Source organism: Bufo gargarizans, chromosome 3 (assembly GCF_014858855.1).
Source record: "Bufo gargarizans isolate SCDJY-AF-19 chromosome 3, ASM1485885v1, whole genome shotgun sequence".
Taxonomy (NCBI): domain Eukaryota; kingdom Metazoa; phylum Chordata; class Amphibia; order Anura; family Bufonidae; genus Bufo; species Bufo gargarizans.
This window is the reverse complement of record NC_058082.1, coordinates 240,041,949-240,056,599: the sequence shown is the minus strand read 5'-3', so window position 1 is coordinate 240,056,599 and position 14,651 is coordinate 240,041,949. Positions and strand designations below refer to the sequence as shown.

The following is a 14,651-nucleotide window of genomic DNA, read 5'->3' as shown; positions in this document are numbered from 1 at the left end:
ATTAACCTTTTCCCTGCCTCCCAAGCAGTAGCAGCAAATACATAGAGAGTGGCCAACCCCTTTAATTCTGAATGAAAGATGCACTCAGTTGACAGTTTATTGTTTGGCAACTTCATTAGCTGATATGAAAAAGAGTTGCCTTCTCTGATTAGTCACATTTTCTGCTTTATCAAGCGGATGAATGTTGGTGTATCAGGTGAAAAACATCAGAAAACACCCTGCAACCATCGATAGAAGAACACAAGTTGGTGGAGGCAGCATTATTATCTGGGGGATGTTTTTGTGGCATTTGCTTGGTCCACTCATTCACGTAGAAGACACTGTCAACCAATTTGTGTATGATTCCTTTCTTGTAGATCATATACTGCACACCCATACATGCTAATTATATACAGTGGATATAAAAAGTTTACACACCCCTGTAGACCAATAGTGCTTAGGCTTGCATAGTGGTGAAGTCAATGCAGAAAAAGATATGGCTAATAGTATCATCTCTTTACAAAGGAGACCTGTGGCTTTAGTTTTCTACATGCAGGTGAATACAGCATTGCAGTTAATATTTAAGCCCATGTTCTGTTTACTTGTGGAGGCAAAAAATGTAAACTCACATTGTGGTATGTCAGTAATTATTTAATTATGGTAACCCATGGATCTAAAGAGGCAAGTTTTGCACTAGCGTTATGAGATCTAGTAGGCTGTTCAGGCGGAGATCTGGCATTATAATGGGATCAGGCTGAAAGGTGGTCAGCACCCTGCAAATATGTCAGAATTTAGTCCAACAAAAACCTCTGCATGCTGCATATTTGCAGGGTAGCAGCCGTCTCTCCGCTGGACTTCATTATAGTCAATGGCGCCGGCAAGCATTGCCATAACACCTGACAGTGTTCTCTGGTAGAACAGCCTACTGGAACTCATAATGTTAGTCTGAAAAAAGCCCTTCCGAGACTGAAGGGGGTAAAAAAAAAAAAGTTAAAGTGACATATTGTAGTATATGTATATGGAAGCAGTATATTTATGATAAAGGTTGATAGAAAGGTTCACAACGCTATACAAAAGAGAAAAAAAAAATACTGGGTCAATAAACACTAGGCAATAGTCTGCCAACATAATAATGAGTATTGGGGCAGGGCATATAAAGGAACAAAAAAGGAGGATACTTTAAGAGGAAAATGGTAACGAATCTGAAAGTTTAGGATTTTTTTCTCTTCTCCTTTATGTAATCCTGTACCCTTCAAACCCTATTACCACTGGACATCTTGAAAATGTAGTATGCCTGTTTATTTTTTTAATTTTTATTAATTAATAATTTTAATATTAGTTTGAATGCTGTATGGAAATACGTACATACAACATTCAAATGTATGGGTTCCAGTGAGGTTAAATTTGTTATTACCGAAATCTTACAAGGCTTTGGTGAATAACTTTGGACTTGGCTGAAGTTGGCTTCGCTACTAAGGTACCAGCTGGCACCAGAGCGACTTCAGATGTGGTGATAACCACACATACAGCATGCATATTACGTTTTAACCGAAGCAACCTCAGATCTATGATCCGAAGCTTGCTTCATTCAACACTAAATATCACCTATTTCCACCCTGACTCACCCCACCTTTGTTAGAGGAAAAAGGCTCAAATAGGGTTAACTTACATAATCCTACAGTTCCCTTCGTACATTTTGGTGGAGAGTTATCAAAATTGATCTAAAGGAAAACTGGCTTAGTTGCCCATAGCAACCAATCAGATACCACTTAACGTTTTTCAAAGGAGCTCTGAAAAATGAAAGGTGGAATCTGATTGGTTGGTATGGGCAACTAAGCCAGTTTTCCTTTACCCTAGTTTTGATAAATCTCCCCCTAAATCTACACCCACATGGTGCTTTGAGGTAAATCTGGGAAATTTTGTGCTACCAGAAGACTGTTATCATGTTGATACTGTTAAGGCTCCCATACACATCAAAGTACTTTATGGATGTAAAAATAACAACAGAGAATACATGATTTTTTTTTTTGCTCATGCACCTGACGTCTTTTCTGTTGTTAATTTTGTTTCAATAAAGTATCAAGGATTTTGTAATACGCTGGATATACAATTTTTTCCCTCAAGGATCAGCCTTGTTGAGTTTCAATGCTAGATTTTTTTTTCTTCTCCTGGGAAATAAGTCACTGCCAGACACTTCTGTCTTCTATTTGAAAGCACAAGCATCCTGGATCGAAAAGCTAGAGTACAGTGATCGCTAACCTCTGGCACTCCAGCTGTGGTGAAACTACGACTCCCAGCATGCTTTTCATATCTAAGGAGCTGGAGTGCCGGAGGTTAGCCATCACTGATATAGGATAAACAAGCACTTAGCTGACAATTACAGTAGATATATGGGTTTTGCCTGTATACTCTGAATGTACACTCTTATTAAACTATTTAGGGCACAGATACCTATATCATTATTTTATTGATTGTATTTAGTCTTTGTATAATGGAAGAAACATTATAAGAAATCTGCTATGTCATTAGAAAACAAATTTATTTCAAGTCGAGTTCAAGTTCTGGTTCATTATATAAAAACAGCTTAATAACCTTAATACTGGTTTACCATCTGAACACATACATAAATACAAGAATAAATGTCTCTTGGCAGGAGGTGACAAACATTGTTTAACATTTGTTGCAGTTACATTTTCTTAGTAGATCTTATTAATTGCACACACATAGGATTTTTTTTTTCCAGCTGGTCCAGTCAATGATAAGTATTCCTGACAGATTTACTTGTTAAAGTGCCAGTTCTAATGTACTTATATGAAAGGTATGATTAAGGAATACTTACTTCCAATATATTATGCAATCATCTACTGAGTACATAAGACAGTAAAATAATTCAATACACTTTAGGTAATGACTCATATCCTGTATGAACAATGAGGGACATTTATCAAGACTGCCATTTTTCACTCTGATCTTGATTCCCCCCGCACAGCAGAAAGATGCACTACATTTATGTAGAGACTCAGGCTTCTCATACATTTGTCTCATCCTCCGATAGGCAATGCACAGGGGCGGACTGGGAATTTAAAGTCACCCTGGAAAAAATACTAAAAGTGGCCCCATTTTGTAGTTAGGTCCAAACTGATGGAAGGCAGAGCTAGAAATACCATATTGTGGCACATTATGCCACCTCAACAGAGCCAAATGTTACAGCCCATCACAAAATACTGCCAGCAGCACAAAATACATCCCCAAAAACATCCACTAGCCGGCCATGAGGAGGGCCCTTCAGGGTCTATGGACAATCTGCCCTGGCCATGCAACAGCCTAAACTCTATCACAGCCTCCTAGCTGACGTAGATTCCTGTCTAATGCCAGAAAACTAGTGTGAATTAATATAAATGTACTGGCCCTGCCCTTCTCCCACACCATATCCCCTTTTCTCACCACTTTTGAAAAGTTGCGACAAGGGCCAAAAGTAAATAATTTTGCTGCAAAACTGGTATGCAAGAAATCCCCCTGGGAAGTCAGTGCCATATAGGTGCTTGACCCTAACACACACTAGGCTCAGTTTTATGGGAAGCCAACTTGTATATTTTTTTGGAGTGTGGGAAGAAGAAGAACATAAAAACTTCATGCAGCTGTTGTCCCTGGTCAAATTTAAACCCAAGACCCCAGTGGCACCAGGAGCCCTGTAGGAACTGAAAAGTGAGCTCTGATTGGTTGCTATAAGCAACTAAGAGATATTTACTATTAGGCAGTTTGATTTGTTGATATTGGAGGTGGGCTTCATTTTCATGGGTCACCCTGTATAACATGTAATATTATTACACTCCAGAAATACATCCAGGTTCCACTTGAAAACTTTTAATGAGTTCACCATTACCACCTCCTCAGGCAGAGAGTTCCATAGTCTCACTGCTCTTACCATAAAGATTCCCTTTCTATGTTGATGTAGAAACTTTCTTTCTTATAGACGCAGATGATGTCCCCTTGTCACAGTCCTAGGTATAAATAGATGATGGGAGAGCTCTCTGTACTGCCCCCTGACATACTGAATTTATACATAATTATTAGATCTGACCCTCAGTCGAATAATCCTAATTTTGATAATTTTTAAGGGTACTGTAGTCCACCCATTCTAGTTATTACTTTAGTTTCCTTCTCCAAAGCCTCTGCAGCTCTGTTATGTCTGCCTTGTTCACAGAAGCCCAGAACTGTACACTGTACTCCATGTGAGGTCTGACTAGTAATTTGTAAAGTGGCAGGACTATGTTTTCATCATGGGCATCTATGGCCCCTATGCAACCCATGATCTTATTGGCCTTGGTAGTAGCTGACTGGCATTGGTTTCTATAGTTACATTTGTTGTTCACTAAAAGTACTAAGTTCTTTTCCATCTCAGTGTTACCCAGTGTTTTACCATTTAGTATGCACGAGTGACTGTTAAACCTCATCTGCCACCTTCCTGCACAAACCTTCAATAGGTTGAGATTAGGTAAACATTTGTATCCAAATATGGATTGTGCAAACATAACAGTTCAGCCCTCACGGAAACTTCATTTTGAACCCTTAAACTTCTTTAAAACATATCTTTAGATTCTTATAAGAAACATAAGTGACAACCAGCTACAAACCAATTTTTGTTCTTTCATCCATAACATAACTTTAAATATTGTGCAAATTATTTCTAATGATGTTATTTATGCTTTTTTTTCTAGATGGCCTTAATGCAGACAGCATCAAACAGTCTTCTCAACATCTGAACAGCCGGTGGACAGACCTCTGTCAGTTACTGAGCGAGAAACTTTCCTGGCTGGAATATCAAAATAGCATCATTGCCTTTTACTCCCAGTTACAACAATTGGAACATGCAGCAATTACAGCTGAACACTGGCTAAAAGCACAAACAACAGCCTCCGAAACAGGAGCAGTCAAAACCCAGTTACAGAAATGCAAGGTGAGCTATATTATATGCAATTGTTAAGTTCTGTTTCACATAATTCGCATAAATATTCACTTCAGGTCATGTGACCAATGAGCATGATCTCACATGGCCTAGGGAAAGATGCGAGTAGGCAATACCACGATTGCAAGCTTCGGTAGCTTTTCAAACAGTTGAATGACAGGGGTCCTATGTGTCGGACCCCCGCCGATACTGATCACCTTTAAAGAGGATAGGTCATCAGTAAACATATCTTGGAAAACCCCTTTAATTAAGAATTTATAAAAAAAACACCATTGCTAGTTTTTGAACATTGAACATAATCACTAATAGCCATTACTTATATGGACAAAAGATATGCTGTCAAGTGAGGTTTGTATGCATGCAGATATTTGAAGCATACTGACTTATTAATGACCAGAGTATTTTGATCATAAATGACAAGACCGTTTTTAGTATTTTGGACATGTAGTGTCATAACAAAACTTTTCCATTGGGCTACCAAACAGTGGCAGATTAGAATATGGCTGTTTTTTGGCCAAAGAACCAAGTCTCCACAGATATCTCATTAAGGGAGACCCTCACAGTTTGCATAGGGTAGTACAGGGTCCTAAATAGCATTAAAAAAATTATATATTATTATAGACTAGGGTTAGTGTTGAAATGTTCACTTTACCAAGAAATTACTCATTCGTCGCTCAATCGTACCAATCATCTACTCGGGTAAAGGTGCCTTAAGAAGAAAGCGCACAGCCAAGATAAAGGCATTATAGAAATAACAGAATTCTGCATTTAACAGGCTGGCGTCATGCCACAATACAGAAAAAAATTTAAGCTATACTTCCGTATACAGAGCTGTGTGAGGGCTTGTTTTCTTGTGGGAAATTTTCATTTTTATTGGTACCATTTTAGGGTACATAAAGTAGGAGGATAGGTCTGATTCCTGGTACCCAGCCAAACAGCTTGAAAAGCAGAGCACTGCCTCCATTTAAAGATTACACCGCGAGTCATCTCTCAGGAAAGCCTTGGTCGGAGCGGCGATCAGCAGTCGGTTGGACTATTGCAATGCCTTGTACATGGGACTCCCTAAGAAGAACTTGCATAGACTTCAACTTGTGCAGAATGCCGCAGCAAAGCTACTAACGGGTGTTGCCTGCCGAGAGCATATCACTCCCTCTCTTAATGCCTTGCACTGGCTCCCCGTCCAACAACGGGTGATGTTCAAGATTGGATTCTTCATGCATAGGGTATTCCATGGTGTGGGGCCCTTGTACCTGTGATGTAAATTCACCAGGTACCCGTTGAGGACATTGAGGTCTAGTAACGCTGCGAATTTTAACATCCCACAAGTTAGTAAGATCAGACGTGGAAGTAGATCCTTTCGGCTCAAGGGGCCAGATTTTGGAACCACCTACCTCTTGCCCTGAAAATGATTCCCAGTCTTCTCTCATTCAGACGTGCACTGAAAACTACTTTTCAAACAGGCATTTGATCTTCCTATATAACACTTATTTTTGGTTCATATAATTTTGGGGTTTTTCCTAAATCTTAGTCTATAAATTCACAGTTGGTAATGTCCCTTCTAATTTTAAAGATACCTTTTCCTCACGTTTATACATTTTCTTCTCTTCATATTTTCTATATCTCGTCCGAACCCTTTGAACCTTGAGATCCCCCTACCTTCCCTCCCTTCCCATCTTCCCTTTTTCTTGATTTTCCAATTGATAAGTGTTAGGAAATTGGTCTCAGGAATAGGTGTCTTATTCTCTAGGTATTTGTGGCCCATGGCAAAGTGTCATGCCTTCTTCTCAGCCAGCTAAGCGCATCGAGGCCCTAAGGGTAAGACTGCGTGTACACAAGACTATACATCATCATCATCATCATCATTGCAGCAGTGGAGCAGTGTACTTACTAGTGCTAGTCCCATTCAAATAAATGAAGCAAGCATTTGTAATTGAACTGTGCCTCCAAGACAATGCACAGTATAATCTTGAAGAGGGAATAGTGCTTCAAACAGCTTATTGACAGGGGTGCCAGGAATCAGACCTCCATGATCAGATATCAGTTACCTATCCTGAGGATGGTTCCTCAATATGTACTGTCTGCACAACCTCTTTAATATTTTTTCATATTTATTTATTTTACGTCTATTTTTAGGGACTTGAGCATGTTATCATTCCATCTCTTTTACTATAGACTGGAATAGTTTACTATTTGAAGTCTATGGAGATTATTAGTCTTCCTATTAAAGGGGTTGTCCCACTTTGCTGTTTCAATCTTACCAGCAGTAAATGTCCTGATAACTTCCTGCTTCTCAGGCAGTTGAGTGAAGGCCACGCCTCCTCATGACTCACCCTCAGAGCTCAGTCCGTGCTCGTTCATGTGGATGAGTCATCCACATGGAGCCTGCAGAGTATGTAAAGCCCATCCCCCTGCTGGGGAATCACTCAGTGACCACTGACCAATGCTAGTGAACTAATGGAGTAACTTGTGGCTGTCCTGCATTCTAATACACTTTTACACATAAAACCTGTGTTACAAACCCATTCTGTGCAGCAAAAACAATAAATCACTACAGCCCAAATGCATGTTAGCTAGTAGCCATATGATCTGTGCTAGATATAGATAGATATATTCACTGACTTATTACCCAGCTTTCCCGATGTCTGATATTATCACTGACTTATTACCCAGCTTTCCCGGTATCAGATATTATCACTGACTTATTACCCAGCTTTCCCGGTATCAGATATTATCACTGACTTATTACCCAGCTTTCCCGGTATCAGATATTATCACTGACTTATTACCCAGCTTTCCCGGAGTACAATATTATCACTGACTTATTACCCAGCTTTCCCGGTGTACAATAATATTACTGACTTATTACCCAGCTTTCCCGGTGTACAATATTATCACTGACTTATTACCCAGCTTTCCCGGTGTACAATATTATCACTGACTTATTACCCAGCTTTCCCGGTGTACAATATTATCACTGACTTATTACCCAGCTTTCCCGGTGTACAATATTATCACTGACTTATTACCCAGCTTTCCCGGTGAACAATATTATCACTGACTTATTACCCAGCTTTCCCGGTATCAGATATTATCACTGACTTATTACCCAGCTTTCCTGGTGTACAATATTATCACTGACTTATTACCCAGCTTTCCCGGTGTACAATAATATTACAGACTTATTACCCAGCTTTCCCGGTGTACAATATTATCACTGACTTATTACCCAGCTTTCCCGGTGTACAATATTATCACTGACTTATTACCCAGCTTTCCCGGTGAACAATATTATCACTGACTTATTACCCAGCTTTCCCGGTATCAGATATTATCACTGACTTATTACCCAGCTTTCCCGGTATCAGATATTATCACTGACTTATTACCCAGCTTTCCCGGTGAACAATATTATCACTGACTTATTACCCAGCTTTCCCGGTATCAGATATTATCACTGACTTATTACCCAGCTTTACCGGGAAAGCTGGGTAATAAGTCAGTGATAATATTGTTCACCGGGAAAGCTGGGTAATAAGTCAGTGATAATATTGTTCACCGGGAAAGCTGGGTAATAAGTCAGTGATAATATTGTTCACCGGGAAAGCTGGGTAATAAGTCAGTGATAATATCTGATACCGGGAAAGCTGGGTAATAAGTCAGTGATAATATTGTTCACCGGGAAAGCTGGGTAATAAGTCAGTGATAATATCTGATACCGGGAAAGCTGGGTAATAAGTCAGTGATAATATTGTTCACCGGGAAAGCTGGGTAATAAGTCAGTGATAATATTGTACACCGGGAAAGCTGGGTAATAAGTCAGTGATAATATCTGATACGGGGAAAGCTGGGTAATAAGTCAGTGATAATATCTGATACCGGGAAAGCTGGGTAATAAGTCTTATAGACTTATTACCCAGCTTTCCCGGTGTCTGATATTATCACTGACCTATTACCCAGCTTATATGGGGGGGGGGCATCTGTGGAGGGCACTTATGGGGTGGGGGCATCTGTGGAGGACACTTATGGGGTGGGGGGGCATCTGTGGAGGGCACTTATGGGGTGGGGGGGCATCTGTGGAGGGCACTTATGGGGTGGGGGCATCTGTGGAGTGCACTTATGGGGTGGGGGCATCTGTGGAGTGCACTTATGGGGTGGGGGGGGGCATCTGTGGAGGGCACTTATGGGGTGGGGGGGGCATCTGTGGAGGGCACTTATGGGGTGGGGGGGCATCTGTGGAGGGCACTTATGGGGTGGGGGGGGCATCTGTGGAGGGCACTTATGGGGTGGGGGCATCTGTGGAGTGCATTTATGGGGTGGGGGCATCTGTGGATGGCACTTATGGGGTGGGGGGGCATCTGTGGAGGGCACTTATGGGGTGGGGGGGTCATCTGTGGATTGCTGCCTGGACTCCTTCTGGGCGCCGGAGCACACGGCGTCCTCGGTTGCTATGACGCCGTGCGCTCCCTCATGCTGCCGGAAAACAGTAATACACTGCTATGATCTATAAGATGTATCACTGTATTCCGGTGGCAGGAGGGAGCGCACGGCGTCATAGCAACCGAGGACGCCGTGTGCTCCGGCGCCCAGAAGGAGTCGGCCCGTGACTAATAGGGCCCAGGGGAGCATATCAATCACTAACCTCTGCCACCGGGCCCTCCTCCCTCCTCTAGAATCTGCAGGACAGCAGCGTAGCAGGCAGACAGTCTCTCTCCCCGGCACTATCTCCAGCATGCAGGACACGCCTCCCCAGCTTGTAAAACAGCCATGCGTGCGCGTTCTCGAGCGGCCGGCTGGGGAGAAGGTAGGACATTGTGCGCAGGCGCGGCACATACAAGCCCCGCAAGTATCTGGCCGTATCCATGGGATACAGGTAGACAACAGAGGCGCAGATGAAGGCATTTTTTAGGAGAACCGTGCAAGTTAGGAAATGGAAGTTATTTAGAAGATTATTCAAGGACACTTGGGGAAACTGATTAACAGCAATTAATGAAATGGGACAACCCCTTTAAGCTTATTAGAAGGTTTACAATGGAGTCATCATAAGGTGTTTTCAATGGGGAGGGGCAGAATCTGTTTTAAAACTTAGCCATCTCCCTCAGATGGCATGGTTGCTATTGACTGCATTATCTGGAGGATAAAGTGTCCGTGTTCTGAGATATGTTTGATTACAGACAGTTTTCACAGGTATCAGCTGTGGTGCCCATCTCATGGGTAGGTCCCATCTTCAAACTCCCGACATCCAGAATACATGCATGGCGGATATTGCAAAGGAACATTATCAGTGTTTCATCATTGCTATAAGATTTATGCTGCCCATAAAAGTTAATAATTCCTTTAAATTTAAGTGAGCCTTGTCCTGCATAAATGCTACAGTACAGTATATTGTTGCCTTTTGTGTCAAAGCAAGCCACAGTTTATTGTGCTGCAAAGAAGGCTTAAAGAAGGAAGGCTAGTAGCGTTGATCATATATCCTGAAAATGAACAAAGTAATGGCTCCAGAGATCAGTCTTATGACATATCTGTAAGACGGTTTTACAGTTTGGAATAAACTTTAAATTATAGCGCTTTCATGAACTTCACGATCAGTGGCACAGATCCAGTCATAGAAACTTATTGGTAGGATAACTTTGGCAGCAAGTCTATTGGTGTATATCTCTGAAATCTCTGCTGTGCTTGTAAAATTCTTGACATACAACTATATTAGTCACCAACTGCTTTAGACAAATGAACAGAAAGGGTGTTGGAAATAGGGAAATAGGTTGTACTTTTATGTTGTCCTGACAATGTGCATCAGTTATTTTTGTTGTTTTAAACTGCTTAGGATTAAAGGGTGGACTTGATGGACCTGTGCTATATATATATATATATATATATATATATATATATATAATTATTTTTTATAGCATTTTAACTGAGCAGGTAGTGTATGCCTTTTCAATCACTTTTTAATTGTTCGATTGTGAAGTGAAGCAACTGAAGATGTTATCGAGGCTCATATAAGTCTGTGTTTTTTTTTTTTGTTTAACCCCTTAAGGACCTGCGTTGTACATGCATGGCACAGATGTCTATGATTTAAGGACCAGCACCGTACCTGTACAGCGCTGTGATTGGGCGGCTGCAGGAGATGCGCCCGCCGGATCCGCAGCAGGGGTCCAGCAGTCACTGATAGCTGGACCCCTGCTACATGCGCCAGCATCGGTGAAATCACCGATTCCGGTGCATTAACCCTTGATGTGCTGCGGTCAGTGCTGACCACGGCACGTGCAATGTGTGCAGGGAGGGAGACAGCTCCCATCGCGTTCCTGAGCTGCTATGACGGGGACCCGATGGCAGGGAAGCCATCCCAATGCCTTCCTTAAGCATCATGGTTGCCTTCCGGGAGCGCCTGTGAGATCCAGCCCCCTGGATCTCATAGGCAAGCAGGCTAAAAGTGTATGACAGTCTGAAATACACTTGCAGCCAATGCATCACAATACAGAAGTATTGTGATGCATTGTAAAGGGGATTAGACCACCCCAAAAAAAAATACAGTAAAAATTTTTTTTTAAACTGTATCAAAAGCTATTTTTTCACCTTGCATCACAAAAAGTGTAATAGCAAGCAATGAAAAAAATCATATGCACCCCAAAATAGTGCCATTCTAACTGCCACCTCATCCCGTAAAAAATGATACCCTACCTAAGACAATCACCCAAAACATAAAATAACTATGGCCTATGGCTCTTTGAATATGGAGACACTAAAACGTGATTTTTTCTTTGTTTCAAAAATGATATTATTGTGAATTATATTATAAACTTAAATCAATGAAAAAAGTAGACATATTAGGTATTGCTACATTCGTATCAACCGGCTCTATAAAATTATCACATGACCTACTTAACCCCTCAAATGAACACCATCAAAAAATGTAAATAAAAACTCTGCTAAAAATTATTATTTTTTATCACCTTACATCACTAAAAGTGCAACTTCAAGCTATCAAAATGGCGTATGCCCCTCAAAATAGTACCAATCTAACCATCACCTCATCCCACAAAAAATAAGCCCCTACCTAAGACAATCGCCCCCCCCCCCCCCCCAAAAAAAATATGTTGGCTCTCAGAATATGGAGAAACTAAAATATTATTATTTTTTGTTTCAAAAATGCTGTTATTGTGTAAAACTAGTAAAACTAGTAAATAAATAAAGTAAATAAAAAAGTATACATATTAGGTAACTCCGCGTAAGATCCTGCTGTATAAAACTATCACATGACCTAACCCCTCAGGTTAGGTCACACCATAAAAAAATTAATAAATAAAAATGGTGTTAAAAAAACTGTTTTTGTCACGTTAAATCACAAAAAGTGTAATAGCAAGAAAAAAAAAATTCATACACACCCCACAATAGTACCAAATCAAACCATCATCTTGTATTGAAAAAAAATTTGCCCCTACATAAGACAGTCGCCCAAAAAAATATACGGCTTTCAGAATGTGGAGATACTAAAACATATTTTTTTTCTAAAATGCTTTATTATATAAAACTGATACAAACAACAACAAAAAAGTTGGTATTGTCGCTTCCGCAACAATCTGCTCTATAAAAATACTACATGTTCTAACCTGTCAGATGAACGTTGTAAATACCAAAAAATTTAAGCTGTGCCAAAACAGCTATATTTTTTGTTACCTTGCCTCAAAAAAAGTGTAAAATAGAGCAACAAAAAATCATATGTACCATAAAATAGTACCAACGAAACCTAATCCTGGAATTTTCAAAATGGGGTCACTTTTTTGGAGTTTCTACTCTAAGGGTGCTTCAAGGGAGGCTTCAAATGGCACATGGTGTCAAAAATCAGTCCAGCAAAATCTGACTATTGAGTTGTGTTTGGTTGTTAACCCTTGCTTTGTTAGCTGAAGAAAATGGAATAAAATGGAAAATCTACCATAAAAGTGAAATTCAGAAATGTTATCTTCATTTTCCATTAATTCTTGTGCAACATCTAAAGGGTTTACAAAGTTTGTAAAATCTGTTTTGAATACCTCGAGGGGTGTAGTTTCCAAAATGAGTTCACTTTTTGGGAATTTCTACTCTAGGGGGTGCATCAGGGGGGTCTTCAAATGTGACATGTCAACTTAAAATTATCCCAGTGAAATCTGCCTTCTAAAAACCATATGGCATTCCTTTCCTTCTGCGCCCTGCCATTTGCCTGTACAGCAGTTTACAACCACATATGGGATGTTTCTGTAAACTACAGAATCAGGGAAATAAATATTGAGTTTTGTTTGGCTGTTAACCCTTGCATGGAAAAATGGAAAATCTGCCAAAACAGTGAAAATCAAAAAAATTGATCTCCATTTTCCAATAATTATTGTGGAACACCTAAGGGATTAACAAATTTTATAAAAATCTGTTTTGAATACCTTGAGGGGTGTGTTTCTAAAATGTGGTTATTTTTTGGTGGTTTCTATTATGTAAGCCTCACAAAGTGACTTCAGACCTGAACTGGTCTTTAAAAAGTGGGATTTGGAAATTTTCTGAAAAATTTCAAGATTTGCTGCAAAACTTCTAAGCCTTCTAATATCCCCAAAAAATAAAATGGCATTCACAAAATGATCCAATCATGAAGTAGACATATGAGGAATGTAAAGTAATAAGTATTTTTTGAGGTATTAAAAAGTATTATAGAAGTAGAGAAATTGAAATTTGGAAATTTGCTAATTTTTCTAATTTTGGGTTAATTTGGTATTTTGTTTTCTAAATAAAAATCTAATTTTTAACTTTACCACTGTCATGAAGTACAATATGCAACGAAAAAAAACAATCTCAGAATGGCCTGGATAAGTAAAAGCGTTTTAAAGTTATCACCACATAAAGTGACACATGCCAGATTTGCAAAAAATGGCCTTGTCCTTAAGGTGAAATATGGCAGGGTCCTTTAGGGGTTAAACCTAGACCTCCTCTTTAAACATAAGTATTATAAAATGATTACAAGAAAATCTGCAAGCAGCGTTTTGGTGTCCGCCTCCAGAGCGCAATGGAGGCTGAACGGAGGCAAACTGATGCATTCTGAACGCATCCTTATCCATTCAGAATGCATTGGGGCTAAACTGACCCGTTTTGGGCCGCTTGTGAGAGGCTTGAAATGGATCTCACAGGCGGACCCTGAAACGGCAGTGTGAAAGTAGCCTAAGGCATTTGATAGAGTTAAGTGGGGGTTCCTATGGAGAGTGCTTCATAGGATGGGCTTTGGCCCTAGGTTTATTAACATGGTAAAACTTCTTTATAGATCACCTATGGCAAGATTAAATATAAATGGGCGCTTTAAAAGAAGTTTTCCCATGACTAGGGGAACTCGCCAGGGATGTCCACTCTCTCCTCTTTTATTTGATATCTATGTCGAACCTTTGGCTGCCAGGGTGAGGCTACTTTCACACTAGCGTTCGGGGCTCCGCTTGTGAGTTCCGTTTGAAGGCTCTCACAAGCGGCCCTGAACGCATCCGTACTGCCCTAATGCATTCTGAGTGGATGCGGATCCGCTCAGAATGCATCAGTCTGGCACCGTTTGTCCTCCGCTCAGCAGGCAGACACCCGAGCGCTGCTTGCAGCGTTCGGATGTCTGCCTGGCCGTGCAGAGCAAGTGGATCCGTCCAGACTTACAATGTAAGTCAATGGGGACGGATTCATTTGAAGTTGACACAATATGGCTCAATTTTCAAAC

At 40.4% G+C, this 14,651-nt stretch overlaps 1 protein-coding gene across 6 annotated transcripts in view; it reads left to right on the top strand.

Annotated features, from left to right (window-relative positions):
* Positions 1-14,651, top strand: part of DMD (dystrophin) — a 3,186,583-nt gene that overhangs the window by 1,334,893 nt on the left and 1,837,039 nt on the right. For all 6 annotated transcript variants that reach the window (XM_044284724.1, XM_044284721.1, XM_044284723.1 and 3 more), the window contains one exon: positions 4,698-4,936. In XM_044284724.1, coding sequence (XP_044140659.1) covers positions 4,698-4,936 — 239 coding nt within the window. The remainder of the gene's footprint in view (positions 1-4,697; positions 4,937-14,651) is intronic.